This window comes from Cricetulus griseus, chromosome 4 (assembly GCF_003668045.3).
Source record: "Cricetulus griseus strain 17A/GY chromosome 4, alternate assembly CriGri-PICRH-1.0, whole genome shotgun sequence".
NCBI classification, from domain to species: Eukaryota; Metazoa; Chordata; class Mammalia; order Rodentia; family Cricetidae; genus Cricetulus; species Cricetulus griseus.
Window position 1 is genome coordinate 86562769 of NC_048597.1, and position 26838 is coordinate 86589606.

The following is a 26838-nucleotide window of genomic DNA, read 5'->3' on the forward strand; positions in this document are numbered from 1 at the left end:
ATTCTGTATTTGAATTCCATTAATCTACACTTGCAATTCTATAATTGGGCTGAGAAGATGTCTCAGTGAGTGAAGTGCTTGCCCTATAAGCAGGAGGACCTGAGTGTGGATACTCAGACTGGGGGCATGTGCCTTAAACTCTATAGAAGAGATAGGCAGGACCTAGGGACTTGTTAGCTCTCTCTACCAGCTGAAACTGTGAGCTCCAGATTCAGTGGGAGACCCCAAAAACAAAGGTGGGGAGTGATAGAAAAAGACACTCAGAGTGACCACTGACCACCACATGCTCACAGACAAATGAGCACACACACACACACACACACACACACATCCAAAGGGTTTTGTTTGTTTTACTTTAAACACAACCTATTATTTTGCAAGAATTTATAAAGAAATGTTTGGTAAGATTTTCTCATACTAGATATGTTGTTTTTTTATTTTCTGTTGCCTGTTTTTGTTTTGAGGCAGGTCTCACTATATAGACCTGGCTGGCTTCAAACTCAGAGATCTACCTGCCTCCTGAGTGCTAGGATCAAATGTGTGCACCACTAGACCCAGCTCAATTGCAGTTTTTTGTTTTTTGTTTTTTGTTTTTGTTAATTAGCTTTTGTTTTTGAGACAGGGTCTTGTGTAACCTTGGCTGGCCTTACATTTCAGATAGTTGAGGATAACCTTGACTGTCTTATCCTCATATGTCCACTCTCTTATAATGAGATTATAGTCATGTACCACCACTTTCAGTTATATGCAGTGTGGAGATCAAACCCAGGGCTGTGTGCCTGCTAGGCATGCAGTCTCCCAAGCTGAGCTCCATGCTGTTGCCTTCTTTAAAGTCGATTATGATCTGTGTCTAGGTTCTTAGAAACGTTGATCTTGTTGTTTTATCTTTTTGTTTGATGATTTTCTTTACTGCTTTTGCATTGTTGATTTGGTTATTGTACTTACAGTATATCTTATGACCTGGTAAGTATACATTTCCTAATTTACTTTAGAAAATTTTTTGTTGTTGTTGTTTTTTTTTTTTTGGTTTTTTCGAGACAGGGTTTCTCTGTGGCTTTGGAGCCTGTCCTGGAACTTGCTCTGTAGACCAGGCTGCTCTTGGACTCACTGAGATCAGCCTGCCTCTGCCTCCCGAGTGCTGTGATTAAAGGTGTGATCCACCAACGCCTGGTCTAGAAAAATTTCTTACCTAGTCTCTTCTAATGGTTATTTAGAAAAAAAAAAAGAGTGATGTTTTATTATATTTCCTATATGTTCCCTTTTCTTCTATCCTCATGCCCTTCCCCTGGGAAAAAAAATAAGCATCAATCAAAATTCAGATTTTTAAAAAAATATTTATTTATTATGAATACAACATTCTGCTTCCATGTGTATCTGCACACCAGAAGAGGACACCAGATCTCATAATGGATGGTTGTGAGCCACCATGTGGTTGCTGGGAATTGAACTCAGGATCCCTGGAAGAGCAGTCGGTGCTCTTAACCTCTGAGCCATCTCTCCAGCCCTCAAATTATTTTGACTAGAAATATATTCACATTACACATAGGAACATAGCACAGTTAATCTTGAATTGGTTATTGATTAGTATTATTTCTAATAGGTACTTTAGGTGTATTTCATATTACAAACATGAAAAGATTTTACAGATAATGTTTATAAACCCTTTGCAGGTACTCTCTTTTACACATCCCATCTCATTTCATTCTGCTGAAACATTTGAATCCCTTCTGGCTTGTCTGAAAATGGATGATGAAAAGGTGGCAGAAGCTGCCCTACAGATTTTCAAAAACACAGGGAACAAAATTGAAGAGGATTTCCCACACATCAGATCGTGAGTTGGGCTTTTTCTGATAAATACTTTGTATATACTTTTGATTGAGTTCTGTAGTAATTGGGTTTTGAGGAAAATTGTTATAAATTATGCTAGAATGTAGACTTGTTTCTTGTGAGAAAGCATTGGTTGGCATTTTAGATTTGTAAGATGGAAGACAGGCATGGTACATCTTTGTGATGCTTTACTGTTGCTTAAAGACTTAAAAACCATTTCATAAAGTAGTTACTGGTGTATAATAGCACAGGATGGACAGTTCACATGGATCTAAGGCACAATAAGAAATTTCAGAAAGGCTAAGTGTGTGTGTGTGTGTGTGTGTGTGTGTGTGTGTGTGTGTGTGTGTGTGTGTGTGTTTGTACACACCTTGCAAGCTCACTTGTACCTGACACATGGACATGTCATAGGACTACTCTCAGGAGAGTCAGTTCTCTTCTTCCTTGTGGGTTCCATGAGAAATGAATTCAGATCATCTCATGTTCGCTCTAAGTACTTTTGTCTACCGAGTAATCTTGCTGGTCAGTGTCCTCTCTGACTAAGGGTACTCCATTATTTTTATGACAGGGCACTTAATAAAGAGAAGCAGGAAAACATGGAATACTCATCTTTATAGTAGTACAGTGTTTCAATGCTCTAGTGTTTCCAGCAATTGGAAATTGATAACCTGTAGAGAATCTCTGTTAAGTGTTCAAGATTCTGTAATCTCCCAATAGACTATATTTTTATTCTTTCTGTCATCACTTGCTTTTTGTACATCTTTCTCCCCAGTTTCTGGAGAGAAGATCCACATGTGGTCATGATGTTACAGGTGATTGTGTCACTGTAACTGAGGGCCAAGAGCTACTCCTTCCAGGGAGCTGTGGTTAGGGTTGGATGCTTCTTCAGAATTATCTATGATCATTTCCCTCAGTCCACATTAAACTTTTAGAGGGAGGTATAATTTTTATTCTTCTGTTCTGGTCATGTGAACTGGAGTGCAATTAAGAAACCATTGGTAAGCACTCGGGAGGCAGAGGCAGGCGGATCTCCGTGAGACCAGACCAGCCTGGCCTACAAGAGCTAGTTCCAGGAAAGCCTCCAAAGCCATAGAGAAACCCTGTCTTAAAAAAACCAATAAAGAAAGAAAGGAAGGAAGGAAGGAAAGAAGGAACCATTGGTAAATAGGACAAAGGTATTATTTCAGTGGTAATCCAAACCTACTAGAATTGGGGAATGGAGAGATGATGACTCAGTGGTTAAGAGCATTGGCTGCTCTTGTAGAGGACCTGAGTTTGGTTCCCAGCACCCACATACTGGCTCACAACCAACTGTAACTCTACTTCCACAGAGACTGACACCCTCTCCATGGGCACTAGACATGTATATGTTATACATACAAACGTACAGATAAATGGTCATCTACATAAAATCTAAAAAGCAAAAAACCTACCAGAATTTTATAAAAGTAGTCTTTTTGGTAAGAATAAGCAACATTATTGTTTGGAGCTGTCTTATTAACTTTTAAATGAGTTCTTAATGTATACTTTTCCATGGGATGATGCTCTTGCTACACAAATCAGATCAGAGAGCAGAGTGGCTTTCCACCTGAACTGTATATAACTATATACCATATATTGTATCTTTATCTGATAGGCTATCTCAGTTAAACTGTCTTCTATTCAATAGAATGTGGTTATTGATCTAAGTGAGGATTCTAACATCCAGGCAGGCAAATAGTTACAGCTAGCAAGTAGAAAATCTGTGATTTGAATTTAGGCATGATTCCATTAGCCATGAAACTATATCCCTTTGGGCATAGTTTCTATTTTCTTGTTATTTCTCTTTCTTACTGACTTTTTTAGTTAGCATGTAAGATAATGGGTCTCATTACATACACACATTCTCAAACATAAATCTGTATATGTATATATGTATATGTATATGTCCTTTTACCTCACTTATATCTGCCCATTCCACTACATAAAATCTTTTTTTTTTTTTTTTCCTATCCACTGAACTCTGGACATTTTGGATATTGTGAGTGGTATAGCAGTAACATGAATTTACAAACACTTCTATGACATCCTTAATATTCCTTCTGGTATATACCCAGGAGAGATATAACAGGATCACTTGGTTATTCTATTTTTAGTTTTTTGAGAAAACTGCTTACTGATTCCCATAGCATTCCTTCCAGGTCACATTGCCGTCAGCCATGTATAAAATTCCATTTCTCAGATATTCTCAATAGTACTTGTTGTTTCTTGATGAGATGGAATCTCCAGGTGTCTTAGCTAGGGCTTCTCTTGCTGTGAAGAGACACCATGACCACGGCAACTCTTATAAAGGAAAACATTTAATTGGGCAGCTTACATTTTTAGAGGTTTAGTCCATTATCATCATGGTGCTACATGGTGGTGTGCAGGCAGACATGGTGCTGGAGAAGCAGCTGAGATCCTACATCTTGATTGGCAAGCAACAGGAAGTGGTCCTTCTTACTGGATCTGGTTTGGGTATATATGAGACTTCAAAGCCCGCCTCCACTGTGACATACTTCCTCCAACACGACCACATCTCCTCCAACAAGGCCATATCTCCTAATAGTGCCACTCCCTCTCCCTTTTGGAGGCCATTTTCTTTCAATCCACCACACAGTGTAATTTTGCTATGCACTTTTCTGCTAGCTAAGGGGGTTGAGCACTTTTCCAATTTTCTTTTTTCCTGGTCTTATTTTTGTAAATGTCTATTTCACTAATTGGCCGTCATTGATTCACTTTGGGGTTGGGGATTTTTGTTTGTTTGTTTGTTTGTTTGGTGCTTTAAGTTTTGAGATACTTTATAAATTCTAGATACCAATTTTCTATCAGATAAATAGCTGGTAACTTTTTCTCCATTCTGTATACTATTGCTGGTGTTTCCTTTGCTGTACATTAGGTTTTGAATTCCATGAAATCCCATTTTTTGATTCTTGGGATTATTTCCTGAGCTGTTGATATTCGTGGCCTATGCTTGTATACTGAAGTTGCCCTCTAGAATTTTCAGAATCTTACGTTAAGGTCTTGTATCCACTTTTGTTCAAAGTGAGATTTTTCTGCATGCTGAAGAGTTCTAGTTTTTCCTGTACCAACCTAAGAGGCCCTTTCCCAGTGTATACTTTTGTCACTTTCATCAAAATTTAGGAGTCTATGTTTGTTTTTTAAAACATCTCTTGTGACTTTGGTTTCAAGTTTGCTTTATTACTTTTCTGAATAGTGATGCACGCCTGATTTGCTTCCATTCACTCTTGAGTCTGTGAATATATGCCATTGAAACATGTTTTTTAGATAGAGCAGATAGCTGGACCTTGTTTACTATTCACACAGCTAGCCTATGACTTTTACTTGCAGAGTTAACAACATTTGTGTTTGGTTAGTGAGAGAGGTTTGCTAGTCCCTGAACTTTTGTGATTATTTTTCTAATTGGTTGGATTAATGTTCGTTCCTTCATATCTTCCCTACAGTAGTATTAGTGTGTTGAGGGCTCACATTGTTGAGTGTCATAGATTCCTTCCCCTGTCTTCTCTCTTTGTGTTTTTCTCACATGAAGTTGGTTTCCTCTGCTGTGCTATTGAGACAGTTTCTTTTCTGTGTGTGGTGTTCCTGTTTTTTTTTTTTTTTTTTTTTTTTTTTTTTTTTTGTATTATTATGTGAGCTTTCCTTGAGATGTGAATGTTTGTCTATTTACCTCAGGTAGAACATCATTGACAGACAGAAAAAATGAATTCCACCCAAGTTTTACTTAGTGAACCATTGAGTTTATTGGGGTTATCTGTAGGAATGTGGGTGAGAGGTTATTTATAGGGCTTCAGTGATTCAAAGGCAGCTGCAGCGGCAAAGCCAGCATGGAGACAGCTGATAAAAGTATTCCTGGGGCTTCCTGCCCCTCCTGCATGTGGTGCCATCTGCTTTTGCAGCCTTGTGGAGGGCTCTCAAATCTTCTGACCTTACCTAGTCTGGTAGGTTTCATCAGGTTCTTAATCTCTGTAAGTTTCCTAATCATAGCCCCCTGCTTCTCTCCAGGAGTAAAAGGGTTCAATTCTGTGAAAATAGCAACACTGTAACTGGGTTGGTGCTAAGGTGTGGCTTTGGTTCATGCATGTTTTGGACTGTCCCTATCTCCTGGTCAATTTTGAAAGATACTTTTGTTGGATCTAGGAATCTGGTTGGCATAAAATACATGAATCTGCTGTCCTGGTTTTAGGGATTTTGTGGGATAGTTTGATAGAATTCCTATGTGTTTGTATTTGTGGGTTGCTGCTTTCCTCCTATGTCTTTAAATATATTGTCTTTGCTTTACCCTTTCTGTGTCTTGACTGTGATGTGTTCTGAAGAGGTTCTCTGGTCATGTCTGTTTGGGATTTTAAATCCTTGTGCTTGGATGTCCATTTTGTTAGATTTGGGAAATAGTCTACAATTTTATTGAATAGACTCTTCGTGCCTTTACTTTTTACTGACTTCTGCATGGATTTGTAAGTTTGGCATTGATCATATCTGAGTGTTGTTAGAAGTTGTTGTCAGGATCATTTATTTACCTGTTTTCCTTCCAGTGTCTGAATATTTTGTTTTCTTGGTTTTGTCACAGTCTCATGTGCTCTTTGATCTTCATGGTGCAATCTAGTGGTGATGTTTTCCCTTGTGTTTTATATTTTGATTCCTAGACTTTTCATTTCCTACATTTCTAAACCTCTCCCTGCCACCCAGAATTCCAGATTCCTCTGTGATTGTTTCTTTCATCTTGCTGGCTTTCTTACCCATCTTGCTGGCTTTCTTTCTCACCTGTGCTACTGACTTTGTTTTCCATGCTCCTGCTGATTTTGTAACTTCATTCTTCGGCTTATATCCTCTTTGAAGTCATTGATAATTTCTACTTTTGAATTCTTCATCCAGTATTTTACCCATCTTAGTATCCTTGAATTCAGTGGAGGGGTGATGATCTTTTTAAGGACTCTTGTTGGATTTTTTATGTTTCCTGTGTTTCTGAGTTACTATTGACATATCTGTAGTTTTGGCTCTCTTGTAACCTGGGGATCTACTTAGTGAGCACCTAAGTAAGGCTTACTCCCTAACACTACTCAGAGAGGACAAAGCAAACTGCTTTCATACAACTATACCAAACTGCCAGGTGGTGGTGACACACACCTTTAATCCCAGTGCTCAGAAGGCAGAGGCAGGCAGATATCTGTGAGTTCGAGGCCAGCCTTGTCTTCAAAGAGAGTTTCAGGACAGTCTCCAAAACCTACAGAGAAACCCTGTCTCGAATAAACAAACAAAAACAACAAAAAACCAAACAACCATATCAAACTAAGATACAGAAAGATTTAACATAACCAAATGCCACTAATACACCATCAATGACATAAAACTGAAAGTGGCACAAGTGATATAAAATGTGCAATGGGTTAAATCATTTAAGCAAATGTAGATTAGTAATTGAGTAGGTTAAGGAAGGAGCCAGGAAAAGGTGCAGGGGTGGGGGTGGCAAGTAGAATAGAGTAGAATTAACTAAAAGAAAAGAAGCCCATCATGGTGGTACAGGGGAGGCAGAAACAGGCAGATCTGTGAGTTTAAGGTTAGCCTGATCTACCCTAGCAAGTTCTCAGCACTCAGGAGGCAGAGGCAGGAGGATCTCTGTGGGTTTGAGGCCAGCCTGGTCCAGAGAGCTAGTTCCAGGACAGCCAGGGCTCTTTACATAGCCTGCCTGTCTCTGGAGTGCTGGGACTAAAGGCATGCACCTCTACCACCCAGCTGATGGGCTCAGTCCTATGCAGGTGCTCACTTCTGCTGTGGCTTCATGGATGCAACAGTCATGTCATGTCTTGAAGGCAATGTTTGACAGACTCCTCCTGTCCCTTTTACCCCTTCTCTGCAGTGCTCACTGAGCCTTAAGAGAGTGATATAGATGTCCCGTTTAACACTGGGCACTCAACAGTCACTTGTTAGACAAATTATGAATTTCTGTATTAACTGTTCCCTTCTCACACACTAATCTGTGGGTATAAATATGAAATTATCATTTTTTAATTTCATGCTTTTCTTTCCTGCTTTTTTTTTAGAGCTTTACTTCCTGTATTGCATCACAAATCCAAAAAAGGACCACCTCGTCAGGCCAAATATGCCATCCATTGTATTCATGCCATATTTTCAAGTAAAGAGACCCAGTTTGCACAGATATTTGAGGTAATGAAATTTTTTTAATTCATTAAAAAATAAATACTGATTTTGCAGAATATTCTCAATTGGAAATATATTGTGTGCTGTCAAGATTTGAATTATTAAAATCAACATTGGAGTAGTTACAATAGGAAAACTGGTTTTTCATAGGTTTAAGGCTACTTCAGATTCAAAAGTCAAATACTGTATGATACTTTTTGATACTGCTGTATATATTGGTTTTTGGAGAGTTTTCATTGAGTGATTATTGCATATAATCATAGTGACAGTATGTAATGAACTTACTCTGGTAGTTTGCAGGTTTAACAGTTTGAATTCTGACTGTAAAGTGGTCCTAATTGGTAATGTAAACAAGTTTAGATTTAATGACTGAGCTAAATGTGCTAACATTGAAGTGTATTTTTAATGTTTCATACTATTTTCTCTACATGTTAATTAACTTTCACCTTGAGGAGGTGTTTTATTACAGCCAGCTATGAGAATAGCTGCTTTATTAAAACAGAAGCTAGCAGAAAAGTCTGTAAAAAATGATTTATAATTTTATGTCCGGAGTTTTGAATGAAAGTCAAAGCAATTTGGAGACCATTCTAAACTTTATTTTGACACTTTATCTCTGAGGTACAAACTTTTATGGTTAAATTTGTCATATTTTCATGTATCATGCTAAAATACTTGAATTCTGCATCTTTTAAATAGCACTTTGATTTATAATAACAAGTAACTTATCTTAATTTATATGTATTTGGGGATGTCTGTTTTATTTATAAAGATGACTTCATTAATTAATGTTGATTTATAGGAAAATTTTGTTTTTATTGATTAATCTTTTTTTCCTTTTAATGATGGTCACTCTGAGAATAATACTGATATGACTTGGCTTTGTAAAGATTTTGCTGTGCTGTTCTTATAATGTGCAAGATTTGCTGGTTTTCTGAGAAAATACTTTCTCATGGTCACAAGCCTTTTTTGCAGCTGCCAATATTCCATGATTTGGCCATTAATTTTTCTCTTTTCAAAAATAATTTCATTAATGCATTGTGGAAAATTATCATCTAGTAGTAATAAAATAATTGAAAACATATTTATGGAACCATGTTTTTGTTTATAGCGTGACCAACAGAATGATACTTAGATATAGACACAGTGGAAGTATTGAGGGAAATGACTAGGAATAGCAAAAGGTAGAGACCTTTTGTAGAGACCAGAGATCAACACTGTGTGTCATCCTCAATTGCTTTGCACCATGACTTTGGAAACAGGGTCTCTCACTGAATCTGGAGCATTCATTCATCTAGACCAGCTCTCCAGATAACCTGAGGGCTGCTCTGTCTCTGTCCCACAGTGTTGGAATCACTGATGCACTCAGCCTTTTTATTTATGTAGTGTTGAGGGCCCATATTCAGTTGTTGATGCTTGTACATTAAGCACTTTGCCCACTGAGCCAGTTCCCAAGCCCTCACATTTTCATTAAAATGAAGCATTGGTGTTTCTGCTAAGTACACCATTCTAGCCAGGTATTTACTTTCTACAGGTACTGTGTGTTGTCAGTAATGTGTTTTTCCAGAGATACCTTATTCATACACAAGTAAGGATGTAATAAACACACAAATTTTGTGTTTCCTCCCCCTTAACACTTAAGATGGTGTAATTTAGTCATTCTTCTGATTTTCGTATTTTTAAAGTTTATTACCGCTCTTCAGTTCTCATTCTAAGTGAGTATGACATTCTTTTGTTGTAATAAGATACTTACTAATGTTTTTTGTTTGTTTGTTTGTTTGGTTTTTTTTTTTTTTTTTTTTTTTGAGACAGGATTTCTCTGTGTAGCTTTGGAGCCTATCCTGGCACTCGCTCTGTAGACCAGGCTGGCCTCGAACTCACAGAGATCTGCCTGCCTCTGCCTCCCAAGTGCTGGGATTAAAGGTGTGTGCCACCAACGCCTGGCCTAATGGTTTGGTTTTAAATCACATAGAAAATAGTTTTGTTCTGGAATTTAGTATTTGATACTATCATTTTTTCAAGACACTCAAAATTCAGTTAACTATACATAAGAAAAATTGGTTTTGCTATTGAAAATGTTATTTCGGTGTTCAAAAGGCTTAGGAACACATATTCTTTCTGACTAGTGGTTCATTGTGTTCTTACTGGTCTTAAGTCAAGTAGAGTGTGTACCCATGGAGAAGACCCAGTGCTTCTTCTGCCTCAGTGTGGGCAAGTGTGGCCTACCTTATTTTCATTCCCATTTCCTTGACCAGATCTCACATATCCTCCTCCAACTGCAGAGGAAGCTGCAAGGCAGAATCTTCTTTATGCTTTGGAAGGAGGAGCAGAGTGAATATTGATTAGTCCTATCGGTCTTTGACATTCATATACATGGTTGTAAGATATATGCCATATAGTAAGATTGATGCTGAAATGCTTTCTTACCTATTTCTAAAATGTGATTTGGGTAGAACTGAAAATGTTTAAACTTAATGTCTTCTAAATGTTGATAACTTCTATAAAAATCTACACTTGAGTTGCTACTTACACAGGATCTGAACTTCTGTAGTGTTCATAATTCAAAGGTGAAATACAGGAGCAGTTTTATTTGTATCTATAGAGAATTGAATATATTTTCTATCCTTCATTTCCAGCCTCTGCATAAGAGCCTAGATCCAAGCAACCTGGAGCACCTTATAACACCACTGGTCACTATTGGTCATATTGCTCTGCTGGCACCTGATCAGTTTGCTGCTCCTCTGAAGTCTTTGGTAGCAACTTTCATTGTGAAGGACCTTCTCATGAATGACCGGGTGAGTTATGTCTTTAGATTTGTTATCTTCATAGAGTTCTGCATGTAGTTTTATATTAACGAGAGATGGAATACATAACAACACTTCCACTTGGTTGTTTTCATTTAAGGTTTTCACCAGAAATAAAGTAACACTGGCATATCTTTGTTTATACCAGGCATTTGATCTGAAGTAAACCCCCGGGGAGTTGTAAAATAACACCCAATTGTGGCTATTTCGGTTTTACATGAGATGAAATTATATAAGGACATGGAGTTTTGATTAAGTGGTAGACTTTTGGTAAGGAGACAGGAGCTTACTTGGTGGCCCTGATTGGCTTGTAACTGGAGATGTGGATAAGACTGGGCTTGAATTCACAGTGATCTGCTTGTTTGTGCATCTTGAGTGCTGGAATTAAAGTTGTAGACCACCATACCTGACAGGTTTTTTTTTGTGTGTGTGTGTGTGGGGGGGGTCGAGAACCTAGAATCTTGTGGGGGCATTTTGTCACTGAGCCATATCCTAGTCTGGGTGACTTTTTAATATGAAAGTAGAGATAATTTGACGTTCTCAAATTTATATTCAGCAGTGATGATTTACTCTTGCTTCTGACAGATAGTTAAGCTCTTGTCAGATCATTTTGGTCCCGTTGGAAACTGGGCTTAGGCTTTTTTGATTGTTTTTCTGGTGCTGGGGATCTAACCCAGGAGCTCGTGTGTTAGTACCATTGAGCTTCACCTGTCCATGGCTTCAGTTATTGGTAGGTTGCTGCCTTTTCTTTGTGTCTAGGGTGTATTTGTTTGGGAACACCCTAAAACGTTGATCTTCATTAAGGCTTTCCCTACTTACGGGGCCCATGATTCCTAATTTTACCCCTTAAGTCCTGTGACATGACAGGGTTGCTCAACCTCTCAGCCTCCTCTTTTCCACTTTCAGAACAAGAAGTCACCTTAGTCAGAAAAGTAATCTTGGTGCCAGGCTCAACTCTCTTGATGTGTCCCTTCTGATAATCTGCCCTGCTAATTGTTACTACTTTGCTACTTTTTTTGTTGCTTGATACTGACTTCAAAAAAACCCCTTTGGTTTACCCTTTCTGATTGTTTCAGTAGGAAAATAAAAAAAAAAAAATCTGGTTCTGTCTTGTCAGAGATTAAATTCCTTCATGCCACTGTTAACCTAGCAGTTTGTCCTGTTTCATGTCATATAGGATATGGGCAAATGAAAGAATGTTACATTTATTTAATTTATATTGAATAATACTGTTCACTCTTTGCTTTATTACTCACTCAATAATCCTTGTTTTTTGCTTCCTTCCTGTTGATTTCATATTTATCATCTCATACTCAGCTCATACATATCTGACTAGGATGCTTCTTTAATTTTGTTTGTTCTTGAGTCTTTCAAGAATTCTGTCACATGCCCTGTGCAGATGTCCTTAAGTCTGGGTTCACTGATGCATCACTTGTAAGTTACTGCTGGTGTTTCCTACTGGCATACGTTATCAGATGACTCTCTTTCTGCCCACAGAACAGATACAAACTTATACTCTATTTGTGTGTCTATTTATTTAGTTTTAATTTTCTTTTGGCTTTTCAAGACAGGGTTTCTCTGTGTAAATGCCCTGGCTGTCCTGGAACTCACTTTGTAGAGCAGGCTGTCTTGGAACTCACAGAGATCCACCAGCCACTGCCTCCCAAATGCTGGAATTAAAGGCACGTACCCCACTGCTGAGCCAAAATTATACTATTAATTTGCTAATGATTAAATTCATTTGACTAGTTACCATTCATGTTGCCTTCTTTCTGCAGTTACTTACAATGTCCTTTGCATGTTTGCTAATCTTTCCTTTTTGGGTACATGTTGCAGAATAGCCATAAGATCCCATTTACAATGCGTATTTTTACTCTCTTTGTGTTGTCCTTTGAATAAAAGTTTTAATTTTAACATTTTTTGTTGTTATTTTCACATCCTGTGTAAGAAACCTACTCTGCTCTACTAATGTGTGAGATTTGATGTGTGATTTAAGCTTTAGTGATGTTTCTTTTACAAATGTGTATGCTCTTGCATTTAGGTTCAAAGTTGAGATGTCATCTTGGTGGATTTTTTTTCTTTAATGAGTATGAAATGTATAAAATATATGAAATGTCCTTCTCCATCTCTTTTGACTAGTTTTGGTTTGATGTCTATTTTGTTAGGTGCTAGAATAGCTACACCAGCTTGGTTCTTAGGTTGATTTGATTGACAAATATTTTTCCAACCTTTCACTGTGAGGTAATGTCTATCCTTGATATTGAGGTATGTTTCTTGTGTGTAGCAGGAGGATGGATCCTGTTTTTGTATCCATTCTATTACCTGTGCCTTTTTATTCTCGAATTGAGTACATTGATATTGAGAAACATTAATGACCAGTAATTGTTAATTCCTTTTATTTTGTTGTTGTTATTGTTGTTGTTGGTGGTGGTGGTATGTGTGTGTTTTCCTTTGGATTTTATAGTGTGAGGTTATATATTACTTGTTGTTTTGTAGGTATAGTTAGCTTCCTTGGGATTTTTTTTTCTACCTTCTGTAGGGCTGGAATTGTGGATAGATGCTATTTAAATTGAACTTTGTCATGAAATACCTTGCTTTCTCCATCTATGGTGATTGAAAGTTTCTCAGGGTGTATTAGTCTGGGCTGGCATCTTTGGTCTCTTAAAGCTTCTAAGACATCTATCAATGCCCTTCTAGATTTTAGAGTCTCCAATGAGAATTTGGCTGTAATTTTGATAGGTCTGCCTTTATATGTTACTTGGCCTTTTTTCTTTGCAGGTTCTAATATTCTATTACGAGGTTTGGGGACTTTTTTTTTTTTTTTTTCTGGTCCAATCTATTTGGAGTTCTGTTAGCTTTTTGAGCCTTTATAGGCATGTCCTTCTTTAGGTCAGGAAAAATTTTTTCTATGATTTTGTTAAATATATTTTCTGTTTTTTTGTTGTTGTTTGTATGTTTGTTTTTTATTTTTTTGAGACAGGGTTCCTCTGTATAACAGCTCTGGCTATCCTGGAACTCTCTTTGTAGACCAGGCCGGCCTCTAACTCACAGAGATCAGCCTACCTCTGCTTCCTGAGTGCTGGGATTAAAGGTGGTGTGCCAAAATGCCCAGCTTATTTTCTGGATTTTTGACCTGGGATTCTTCTTCTATTTTTATTATTATTAGTTTTGGTCTTTTCATAGTATCCCAGATTGCCTGGATGTTTTGTGTTAATTTGTTAGATCTAGCATTTTCTTTGACCAATGAACTCATTTCTTCTACTGTATCTTCATCTACTGAGATTCTTTCTGCCATCTCTTGTATTCTGTTGGTGATGCTTGTGTCTGTAGTTCTGTTCACTTACCCAGATTTTCCATTTCCAGGATTCCCTCAGTTTGTGTTTTCTTAATTGCTTCTCTTTTGATTTTCAGGTCTTGAATAGTTTCCTTCTCTTGTTTTTTTTTTCTTGCTTCTCTTGACATTCTGTAAGGGATTTATTGATTTCCTCCAATTTCTTTTTTTGTTTGTTTTATTTTTCTCCTCTTTTTAAAATTTAAATTAGAAACAAGCTTGTTTTACACGTCAATCCCAGTTCCCTCTCCCTCCCTTCCTCCCCTGCCCCCCCACCAACCCCCTATCTCATCCCCTTCTTGCTCCCCAGGGAGGGTGAGGCCTTCAATGGGGGGGAATCTTCAAAGTTTGTCATATCATTTGGAGCAGGGCCTAAGCCCTCCCTTTGTGTCTAGGCTGAGAGAGTATCCCTCTATGTGGAATGGGCTCCCAAAGTCCATTCATGCACTAGGGATAAATACTGTTCCATTACTAGAGGCTCCATAGACTGCCCAGGCCTCCTAATTGACACCCACATTCAGGGGGTCTGGGTCAGACCTATGCTGTTTTCCAAGCTATCAGTCTGGGGTCCATGAGCTCCCCCTTGTTCAGGTCAGCTGTTTCTTTGGGTTTCTCCGGCTTGATTTCCTCCAATTTCTTTAAGGGAGTTGTTCATTTTCTCTTTAAGGACCTCTGTCATCTTAATAAAGTTGCCTTTATGGTCATTTCTTGTGCTTTGGCTGTGTTTGTTGAATTTTCAGTTCTTGCTATCATAGGATAGCTGGGTTCTGATGGGGACATATTGCCCCTGGCTATGTTGGCACTTAGGCTTCTGGGTTTGCAGTGATTATAGGTTGTGGTGTTGATTTCTTGGTGTCTTTATTGGATGGGTGTTGTGTTCCTTGGTTTTTGTTTCCTCTTTGGTTCTTGTCTTTGTGGCCTCTATTTCTGGCAGCTGATGTGACCTCTGATCTAATGGGGAGTCGCTGTCCAAGTTGGGAACAGGCCTTCTGGTGGTTAGCTTGGCCTTTGTTGTAGCATGGAGTCTCTGTTCTGAGTGGTGTTGCTTGTAACTCAGCAGTGGAAGTCTGCTGGAGTTAGAAGCAGGACCTAGCAGAGGCAGGGATGGTGAGGTGGGAGGGCAAGGGCAAGGCCTAGGGATGGGTTTGGGGGAATAGAATCTAGGGGGTTCGGCAGTTCACCCTGCAGGTAACTCACTCACCTGTTCTTCTCTTATTCAGTAAATATTAACTGAACATGAGAATTCATGCTTACATTTTAATATTTCCATCTTTTGTCTAGCTTCCAGGAAAAAAGACAACTAAGCTTTGGGTTCCAGATGAAGAAGTCTCTCCTGAGACAATGGTCAAAGTGAGTACCATACATAGATTTGTTTTTCTTAGTATACTCACTGTATCACTTAATAGTTGTGGGTGGCTATTAAAAGTCAAGAACTTGCCTTTATTGTGTTATAGTGTTTCATGTATTATGAGATTATAGGGTGATGATGTGCAACCCAAGGCCTTGTGAGCAGTAGCATGTAACCTAGTTTGAGGGGAAAGTATTTGAAAGCTGCTTTCATGTTTACCCTTTCTAGAAATTAGCCTTTTAATAGAGTGACCAGTGTCTTTTTCCTGGATGTGCTTCTGTTTAGTAACAATGCTAATCCAGGTTTTAAAATTGTCTTTTCCTTGGGATTTAATAAAAGTTTTTATTTAAAACACATTTAATAATTCTTGAATTTGGGCTTTATACATAAGGAATTGCTTTTCACTAAAATACAGAGCATTGATTTGTTAAAGTCATGTGATAAGTGTCAACTTCATTTCAGTATATTTGTCAAGGTTTAAATGTTAGGAGCAAATATACTGAAGGTTGACTTTTTTTCTTAGAATTTCTTAGCACCCTTTTGAGCTCACTCCCACGTGGTCCTGCCCTCTTTCTCTTTGTATGTATTTGGTTATGTTCCATATCTTGAATTATGGTAGCATATTGTTGCAGCCTCCGATTCTGATGTGTCTGCATACCTGTTGAGAAGCCCTTCCTTTACATCTGTAGTTATCACTGCATGATACTGGTTGCATTTGGGTCTCAGCATTAATCTTTTTGTTTTGTTTTGTTTGTTTTTCAAGACACGGTTTCTCTGTGTAGCTTTGTAGACTAGGCTAGCCTCAAACTCACAGAGATCCTCATGCCTCTGCCTCCTCAGTGAGTGCTGGGATTAAAGGTGTGCGTTACAACCGCCCGTCTCTCAAGCATTAGTCTTAAGCAGCAGTCTTGTATCATTGAGCCAGCACAGGGTGAGAAGACAGGCTGTTTAGGCTAAGTGTGCACTCACTAGGAAAGGCATCTCTGGGACTGCTGTGTGTTAGCACTGTTGAAGCTCAGTTATTATCACCTTTGTCTTTTAAAAAGCTGAGATAAGTAAAAAAAAAAATACACAAAGAAGTATGTCAAAGACTATAGTAAATGCAGAAGTACTTCCATGCTTCATCATCATAAGATGAAGAAAGTGGTGTCCTTAGGTAGGCAATGGGGAACTTTTCCTGGTTAGTGAAGTTAGCATGATTCAAACTCTAGGTCTTACAGGCTTGGGAAACATTAAAGTTAACAGCAACAAACAAACTCATCTTTAGTGAAATGACATTTGTTTCTTGTTTTGGTTTGTTTATTTTGCCACTTTTCTGGAGGTTGAAACAACTGTAACTTAAAACACTGTATATATAGGAAGGGATAATTTTTGTGTTTTCTTAAGATGCATTATCTTTTTTCTAGTTTTTAAAGTTGATGTGGAAATCCTTTAAACATAACTGCTTTATTGGTCAATTTGTCTTTTAAATAGATTCAGGCTATTAAAATGATGGTTCGATGGCTACTTGGAATGAAAAATAATCACAGTAAATCAGGAACTTCTACCCTCAGATTACTAACAACCATATTGCATAGTGATGGAGATTTGACAGAACAGGGGAAAATTAGGTATGTAGTTATTGTTTCTAGATATTTGGGTTATAGTATTTCAACTCCTGCTCTAACTGTTATATGTTAGAATTTCTTCTTAAAAATATAATTAGTATTAATTTGTAGGTATTCATGTGTTTTTATTGTAATATGCTTTTACATGGTAGTTATTGCAATATAACAGTCACATGTCTGACAGGTTCTGCCATCTAGATAATGCAAGTATTTTAAATGATAGATCCTTACCCTTTCTCACAGTCCATGTATAACTGCTAGTACAGAGATCTATAACAAATGTGCTAGTGTCTCAAGGGAAAAAACAAGCTATTGAATCTGTTTCTAGAATACAGTACACAAAAAAATTTAAATGTACTCTATGTATGTTATTTAAAATATACAGACTATTTTTGTTTATATGATGAAACATAATTTAGTGCTCCCTTTTCATAAGTCCACATCTGTGGACTCAGCTAGTTATGGAACTAAAATACCCAGAGAGCAGTTCTTTTTTCTGTACTGAGAATGCATAGACTTCCCTTTACATTTCCCATACTATGCAGCTTGGCCACTGTTTGCATTGTAATCTAGAGCTGAATGAAGGTATGTGGGGAGATTGCACATAATCCATGCAAAAATGATGTCATTTTTCCACGAGGACTGATGCATTGGTTTTGTTGTCTTGGTGTACCAAGGGTAACTGACTGAAACTCAGATTCAGATCCTGAAACTACATACTCCAGGCAGATTCAAACCCTGGCTCTTAGCACTTTCTAGTTAGCTGAACTTTACTAAGTTACTTCAGGTTCTCAGTGTCCCCGACACCAACTTGTCTTAGTGTACCACTGTGGTACAGTAAAATATGTTAGGATATTTGAAGTATTCACAACATTGCACAGCATACAGGAACATGGATGATAATAGGGATTATTTTCATCAGCATCAGCTGAAATGTAGAATTGATCACAAATGTGGTTCAGTGACACTTCTTAGAATAATAGAATAAATAAAAAATAGAATAATTTCCCTCCTTAAGACATCTGAATTCTAAATGAGAAGACAAGACAGTGTCTGCTGCTTTTCACCCTTCCATCTCATCTCCATTCTCTTCTTCCAGCACCCCTCCTCCCCATCTTCCTCTCCACTCTCATAGTGCTGGGTATCAAACCTAGGACTCCCATATTAGGCAAATAGTATCATCACTGAGCCAGTCTCATTACCACCCTAGGCAAATAGTATTAACACTGAGCCATCCCCACCCCAATCTGTTCTCCTTGTATGTTTTATTCATAGTGTCCCCTGTGCCTAGAATTTAACATTATATATTATGAAATGAAATAATAAAAACAAAACTATAGACACAGTTCATGTGCTATTTTTAACTTAATGAGTTGTTTTCCTTCAATAATTTAGGCATGTCCATTACATATAATAAAGATGCTTTGAGTTAAAATTCATACTGCATTTGGGATAAACTTGTATTGGTCAGTTCAACCTGGCAGAGAAAATCCTTGTTATTAATACAATTAGTCCCAATTTATTAGTTACATTGTTTTATCTATAGTTATTTATATTAATTATTCCTGGCTATACTTAAGAAATTGAGAACATTGACAGAATGTACACACACAAATTCAGATCTACCATTTACCCACTGCTTTTATTGTAAGCTATTTCTTCTGCATGCCTATGGTAGTGTTTTAGCTACTATACCTCCTTTCATGATTCTTGTTTTATGTTCAGTACAGTAGTTATGATAGACAAATTAGCAAGTAAAGACATTCATGGCGATCTGTGAGTAAACATCACACACAGAAATCAGTGGTATTATACTTAAAATTGAACAGGCAAGTCAACATACAAATAGATGTCTTCTTACATTAGGTTGTGTATGATCAGACAATTGAACGGCTTTAGTAATAGCTGGCATATTTAAGAGATGTTGGCATTGGTTGGGTTCTCTGAGAACTCTGCTGTATGTAGACTGACTGCTGTGACTCCATATGGCAGAAAGTACAAACAAGCTCCACCCCACCCCACCCCACCTCTTTTTAAGTCTTGAGGACTCTGCCCACTCAACCTCATCACCTTCCATAAAACTCCCTTGGCCTAGGATTTCAGAGTGTGCATTCTGAGGAGGTGAAGAATTTTCAGACCATAGGACTTTCTCCTTTCTTGTTATAGAAGATTATTTCAAACATTAGATGAATGAGGTAAGAATGATTCCCCCACACCAGGCATGTAGAAACCTTGCTTACATTGTTTTTGCTTCTGTTTTAGTAAACCAGATATGTCTCGCCTGAGACTTGCTGCTGGGAGTGCTATTGTGAAGCTGGCACAGGAGCCCTGTTACCATGAGATCATCACGTTGGAGCAGTACCAGCTGTGTGCACTAGCCATCAATGTAAGGGCAGTGGCTAGTGGGAATACTATCGTGTGCTCTTGGGCTTATAGGAAGAAATTGCTACAGTATCATCAGAGCCTTGAATGTTTGTTTTCTTTCATGAGAAATACTTCAAAGTTCTAAAATTAGATTTGGTTTCCTAGCACAGTGCATGGAACTACTTCAGCATTCTAGCCTGCAAACATCCCAGAGGCACTGAATGAGCCTTGCACTGACTGAATCATTGCTCCTCAAGGAGACAGAGCACTTGCTTTAAGACTCTGGTCACAGCCAGGCGTTGGTGGCGCATGCCTTTAATCCCAGCACTCGGGAGGCAGAGGCAGGCGGATCTCTATGAGTTTGAGGCCAGCCTGGTCTCCAGAGCGAGTTCCAGGATAGGCTCCAAAGCTACACAGAGAAACCCTGTCTTGAAACCCCCCCCCCCCAAAAAAAAAAAAGACTGTGGTCACAAACTTGCCATCCACTGGTTAGTACACAGCCCAGCCTTGCTTTCTGGGTATCTGCTTTAGAACACCTCATTAATGTACATAGCTCTTTGATTAACACTGAGCTTGTAGTCAACAAACAACATCACCACTCACTCCTGGGTGAGGCTTTACTATAGCCTATGCATTTTTCTCTGTAAGGCACAATGCGGTCTTGTGCTTAGGCTGCTGCATTTAATCACTTGTTGGGAGATGTTTAAATGCCAGTCTCCAATAAGAGCAGTATACTGTGTGTCACCAGGTAGACCAAGGAGACAGAGCTGGGCTCCTTCCATGCTTGATGCCCTGCACATCTATTTGCTGATGACTGGATCATTGGTGCAGGTGTTGATTTTAGATTTAAAAATAAATGAGTAGACAAATTCCTAAGTGTAGATGGGATCTGTGTATAAGGAGGAACAACTGTTACCACAATTTTATAAAGCTTGTTCCTGGGCTTTTATTTTTTAAGACATAGGTTAGATAGTTTCAAGGTAGAAGTATTCTAAATAAATTTTTTAAAATAAATCTTTTAAAAGTGAGAATACATAAACACATGCATCAGTAAATCTAAAGACATGATTTAAGCGGGGCCTCCCTTTGTATTTTTCCACTTGCTGCAGAAGCCTTGGCTCTCAGAGCTACCTTCTGGCATGCAGTAACTGTCCTATTGCTGCATTCATCCAGGAGACCTTGTCTATTGTTGGATAAATTTCTGCAGCCACAGTTCCTATCATGTTATTCTCTTGGTCAAATACATTTAAGAACTCATACTTGTTTGAAAGAAAAGGAAAAAAACAAAACAAAACAAATGTATTTTATAACCAGACATTTGAGCTTCTCTATTGTTTGGGTCTTAACACGTACTACCTTTACAGCAGTGGTTCTCAACCTGTGAGTCATGACTATCAGAAGACCATTGGAAAATACAGCTGTTTATATTATTGTGATTCATAGGGTAGCAAAATTACAGTTATGAAGTAGCAACTAAAATAATGTTATGGTTGGGGTGGCCACAGCATGAGGAACTATATTAAAGGTTCAATCCCAGCATCAAGAAGTTGATAACCACTGCTTTATAGTATACCACCCTTCATCGACTTCATCTCAGATGAAGAAACTGAGGACTTTTATTTAGCTTGTGTTTTGTTGCCTCTGTTTTTTGTCTCATCCTTCCATCTCCACTTATCTGCACCTAACCCTGTTTGGCAATGAAGGTTCAGATATGATCTTTCCCACAAGACTTACCCAGGTTTTCTTAGCTGGATGCAGTCTCTCTTGTTTCAATTCCCTCCAGATTTTATTTTCACTCCTCTGCTACATACAAAGCTCAGCCTTTTGCTTTCACCTTTTCCATACATGAGGTTTGTTTTCTTTCTTGAGGTGAGGCTTTTTAAAAATGGTATTATTGTATATTTGAACCAACATTAAATGTGAAGGAATAGATAGGGATTGAATAATATGACAGCACATTTAGTAGTTGCTCAGGTATTTAGGATTTGAAATTCAGGTAATGAAAAAAATTTACTTTGTGTTATTTTGAGATATATATGGATCTAGATTCTAGAAATACAAAGCTGAATAAGTCATGGTTGCAGTCCTCTGAAAGATAACAGCCTCTTAGAATAGAAAATACAGATGTGTTGATAATACAATGAGGTACACAGAATAACTCAACTACTTCTAAGGTGCTAGGAGAAGTTATAAGGATAATCTGTGTTCAAAAGGCCTCTGAATAGCTGGGTGTTGGTGGTGAACACCATTAATCACAGCACTCGGGAGGCAGAGGCAATTGATCTCTGTGAGTTCAAGGCCAGCCTGTTCTACAGAGTGAGTTCCGGGACAGGCTCCAAAGCAATACAGAGAAACCCTGTCTCAAAAAAAAAAAAAAAAAAAAAAAAAGTCTCTGAAAGTAGACAAAACCAAGCTTGTAGCAATGAACTAGTTTTGACTAGAACTTTGAATTGAAAGGCAAAAAAACTGTAGTTTTTTTCTTCTACTCAACCAATTATTTTTAATAACCATGGTTATGAAAGTGTAAATGTTTGCCTTTGTGAGAATTTCTTTTTGGTAAAACTGTCTTGCTATTCCTTATTTCACATTTTTATGTTAGTAGGGCCCCCATCTTGTTAATTCCTCTGTAGTGTCTCTTGAAACACCCTATGCATTCACAGTTTGTCTCTTCTGTACTTAATTGCTAGCTTCTCCTCTATGAGCTAATAGTTTTCTGTCACTAATAATTGAAGGCTATTAATTTTGAAGTGATTGATAAGTTGGCTTTGTAACATGTTTGCATTGGGTTATTAAATGCTGAGCTGTCAGTGAGAGGGACAGAACTGTCATTAAGGGGTGTGTCTCAATAGGAGGGTATCTTGAGTGGGATAATTTTTTAAAAAATGGTGTATTCACTGATGAATATGTTTAAAATAAATTGACTTTGATTATGAAGTTTTAAATTGGCATTGTTGTAGTAAATTGGATATTTTCATGATAGATGTATATATTTATTCCTCATTAATACTGAATGATAACTTTATTGAATGTGATAGAAAAACTTAATTTCTGTGGATCCTTGAATAATTTTTTTAAAGTAGTAGATATGCAGAAATTGAAATTAAAGGGAATATATACCATAAGAACTTGAAGGTGAACATATGACACACCCCTATACCAACTGCATTAACTAGGCATAATGGTACCTGCCTATAAATCTCAGCATTAAGGAGGCTCAATTGGTAGTTTACTGATACCTTGTGTCAAAAAAAAAACCAAAAAAAAAAAAAAACCAAAAAAAACACCCAAGTGCTGGGGCTGGCAAGGTGGCTCATGCATCAAGAGCACTGGCTGCTCGTCCAGAAGAGCTACCTTTGGTTCCCATCACCCATGTGGTGACTCAACTCTTTGTAACTCCTGTTCCAGGGGGTCTTATTCCCTCTTCTGGCCTCCACAGGCACCAGGTACCCACATGATACATATCACATGTGCATGCAAAACATGCATGCACATAAAAATAAAACTTGGAAAGAACAAAATCAGAAAAATGTCCAAGTGCTAGTGGTAGAGCCCAGCTAGTGTAGAGCTCCTGTCTAACATTCCAGGGGCTCTAGGATCAATCCTTATATTATAGAGGAATAGTAAAAATATTTTGAAGAAAAACCCAATGGTCATTACAGACAGAAGAAATGATGTACCTAAAGTTGTAAAATAAAAGATGAAGGTGTTTGTATGTTGTAGAGACAAATTGGAGCTGTTTCCTTTAGTTTGAAAGAAATTCTGGTCCACAATGTACCGGTTACTATGCTAGTCCTAGATAGGAAGGTGCTTAAAGACATTGTTCATGTTGTCAAGGAGCCAGCGAATGAGTAAGGCAGACACCTAAGCCAGCCTCAGTCTGCTAAAGATATGCAGAGTGCTCAGAGCATAGGCCAACATAGGATACAGGTTACATGCTGCTTTGAAGTAGATAGATGAGTTGCTCTGAAGAACAAGGAGGAGCTTGCTAGAGAGAGATGGTTTGGGTGAAGCAAGTCGTAAGGAAGTCAGACACTTTGCCTAACACGCCAGTGCTGTGCTGAGCTATATGCTCAGCCCCTTACTTTATTAATATTGTTTTAATTATACTCAGTTAAATTGGGAGAATTGTACTATTTTCATCTATTTTAAGAGTGTATTTATTGTTGTCTAACAGATGTAATTGGTAGTTATTGGGTCCAGTTAAATACTGCAGCCTTGAGGTGGAGTCACACACTGTATTATGAACACTAACTCAGGCGTTGTGTATCAACTTGGTCATATCTGAAATTGTAACTTCTTACTGCCTTGTGGATAATACCTGTAATAATTTTATCTTTACAGGATGAGTGCTATCAAGTCAGGCAGGTGTTTGCTCAGAAACTTCATAAAGGACTTTCCCGATTACGACTTCCACTTGAATATATGGCCATCTGTGCACTTTGTGCCAAAGACCCCGTGAAGGAGAGAAGAGCTCATGCTAGACAGTGCCTGGTGAAGAATATCACTGTGAGGCGGGAGTACCTAAAACAACATGCAGCTGTTAGTGGTGAGTGCACGGGTGCTGAATAATGCACCTTCGGGTCTTATAGTTGCAGTCTCACAGAGCAAAATACACAACTGTTACTTATTATGGTGTATACTTAAAAAGTCAGCATCTTTCAATAGCTACTTTTCACTTTCTATATTTAAAAATATATATAAATGTGTGATTATTTGAGTTTCATTATCTTTGTGTAAATGGTTAAGTCTGACATTGGTGGTACTAGAAAAGTCAGATTTGCGTATATAATTGTACTGTGTTAGCACTGTTTTGGATCTTTGTTCTCATGTGTAGCTAACATTCATGTCAGTTGCTTATATGCCTGCCTTCCCTGTGCTTTCCCTCCGACTCCCGAGGCCGTTGGTATGCCACCTTTATTTCTGTGCCTTAACAGTCAGCATGCATCAGCATCTACCCAGTTATCCAAGTCAGATCAGAGGCATTTTTTATGCGTGTTTTCCCTCTCTTCAGCCACCAAAACCTGTTACCCTTCTTCCAGATGTCACAGATATCTGCTGCTCTCCTACTAGCTATACTTGACTTGGATTATTGTAGATGCCCTTAATTCACACTATATTGTAAATGCCTTGCTTCTGTTCCTCCTTTCCCCTCCCACTGTGCCACACTGTATGTTACCCTTCCAGCACAGACCAGTCATCCCTTTCTTGTAGGTTGAAATACATGTAGGTTCTCAACTACTCATGAATGACACTGAAACACCCGATGGCTACTCATATTTTATACTCAGCTCAAATTTAAATTCTGCCCTGTTAGCTTACCATTGCTGCTCCTTCCTGTGTGCCTATGCTCAATGTGCAAGGTTACTTGAAGTTTTGTGCAGCCTGCCTACTCTGTTCTGAGCTCTGGAAATCACTTCTCTTCTAGACAGACAGAGCTGGGGAACATACATACATACATACATACATACATACATACATACATACATACATACATACAGTTTTTACCCCTTTGAGTCATTTGAGATACAGTTTTAGCATCAGTTGGCCACTGTGATCCTCTTTCTCTTTTTCCTCACCTTGGAAAAAGTGAAGGCTATGTAGTCACATCCCACCTCTGCAGTTTATGGGCTGTGTTTGACCAAGTTATGTAAACCATGGCTTACTTTGCTTATTTGTGAATTTGACATAATTATACTTACTTATTGTGGTTGTTACATGGATTGAAAATTGATATGTATAACGCACCTAGCATAAAATAAATGACCCAGAGAAGTAATCAGTAATGCTAGCTACTCTTATTTTAAGTACTGTCTCCATAGCTTCCATCTGTTTATACTTCTGTATGAGTACCTTACCTGGTTTTATTTATCTTTATATTTTTATATTATATAGATACAAAGTAGTAAGCACTCTAAATATTTGACATAATTTAACTTAAATATCACTGAAATTTGAGCCTTGCTATTTTTTTTCTCTCATGCTTGCTCTTTAATTACCATTCACACAGAAGCTCATCAAAGACAGTATGATGCTTTTTGGCATGCATTGTGCTCCTGGTTGAACATCTGACTAAAATGGAATTAGGAGACCAAATCCAAGTCTTTTTGTGTTTGGTTTCCCAAGTAAAATTTGCATGCCATTCTGACCTATACAATAAAATTTGCTAATCTCAGTCAACAGATAAAAATACTTGAACATAAACTGAAAAGCTGTTTGTTAGTTACACTGTCCTAGGAGCTCTGTTCTTTTGTATGGTTCTTCTGTTAAAAACTGACCATTACTTCTGTCCTTGTGTCTCTGATAGCTTGTGAGAGAATGCCAACATACAGTTTCTTATAAGGAAGAATAGATCTTACATCTCAATCTTAAATAGTTTGTGTAGATCACTCTTTCCGTATGCATTTGAAAACTGAAATATTTGCCCTTGCTGCTCAGCACCGGGTGTGCTAACTAGACATTTTAAACCGCTTACCACGTCTCTCAGCACAGGGTGTTTGAGTGTGCTGTTCTGCCACTGGGTTGTAGGAAGTATACAAAAGAGCATGTGATTTGATCTTTCTAACCTGGATGTTTTTGTTTGCTTTTGTTTTTCTTTTCTTTTTCTTTCTTTCTTTCTTTTTTTTTTTTTTGTTTTTTGTTTTTCAGAAAAATTATTGTCTCTTCTACCAGAGTATGTTGTTCCATATACAATTCACCTTTTGGCACATGACCCTGATTATGTCAAAGTACAGGACATTGAACAACTTAAAGATGTGAAAGAGTAAGACTTTTTTTCATCCCATTTTCCTATTTCTGAACATTTTTTTACCTCCTTGCTGCTGCTGATAATGGGCTATTAATTATAATTGTTGTGTTTCATTTTGCTAAGGTTCTTTCTTAGTCACTCTCTTCAGTCTTTGTTATTTCATCTCTTCACATTACATTTCTTACCTAATTTCCAAAAGAAACTTAAACTACCACACTTTAGTTCTATTTCTCTGCAGCTGTTGCATTCCTTTTCTACTGAAGCAATGCAGGCAGATTTTTCTCTTCCAGTTCTCATGTTTTATTTCCTTCTAAATTGTAGCTTTTCATGTGAGGAGAATTAGTAATCTCCTCACTCAGGTAGTAAGCACATTTATCTTTGCATTAACTGTCTTTGAAAAAAATAGTTTCTTTGTAATAGGCCATATTTCACAAGCAAGGGAGTAAGTATTCTTAGTTTTAACTTCATTGCTGTTCTCTAATTACAGTAAAGATTATTGTCTGCATAGAGAGAGAATATGAAAATATGAATCTGAGAGACATTTTAAGACCAGCATAATTCCTAGAATAAACTTGAGACCCTGGTCTTATTTCTGTCATAATAAAAGGTGACTTTTGTGATTG

General features: G+C 37.8%; 1 protein-coding gene across 7 annotated transcripts in view; it reads left to right on the plus strand.

Annotated features, from left to right (window-relative positions):
• Pds5b (PDS5 cohesin associated factor B) overlaps positions 1-26838 on the plus strand; it is a 137777-nt gene that overhangs the window by 95029 nt on the left and 15910 nt on the right. For all 7 annotated transcript variants that reach the window (XM_035443193.1, XM_035443195.1, XM_035443196.1 and 4 more), the window contains exons 19-26: positions 1671-1831; positions 7902-8025; positions 10653-10811; positions 15433-15501; positions 16973-17109; positions 19369-19492; positions 23812-24016; positions 26116-26230. In XM_035443193.1, the coding sequence (XP_035299084.1) occupies positions 1671-1831; positions 7902-8025; positions 10653-10811; positions 15433-15501; positions 16973-17109; positions 19369-19492; positions 23812-24016; positions 26116-26230 (1094 nt within the window). The remainder of the gene's footprint in view (positions 1-1670; positions 1832-7901; positions 8026-10652; positions 10812-15432; positions 15502-16972; positions 17110-19368; positions 19493-23811; positions 24017-26115; positions 26231-26838) is intronic.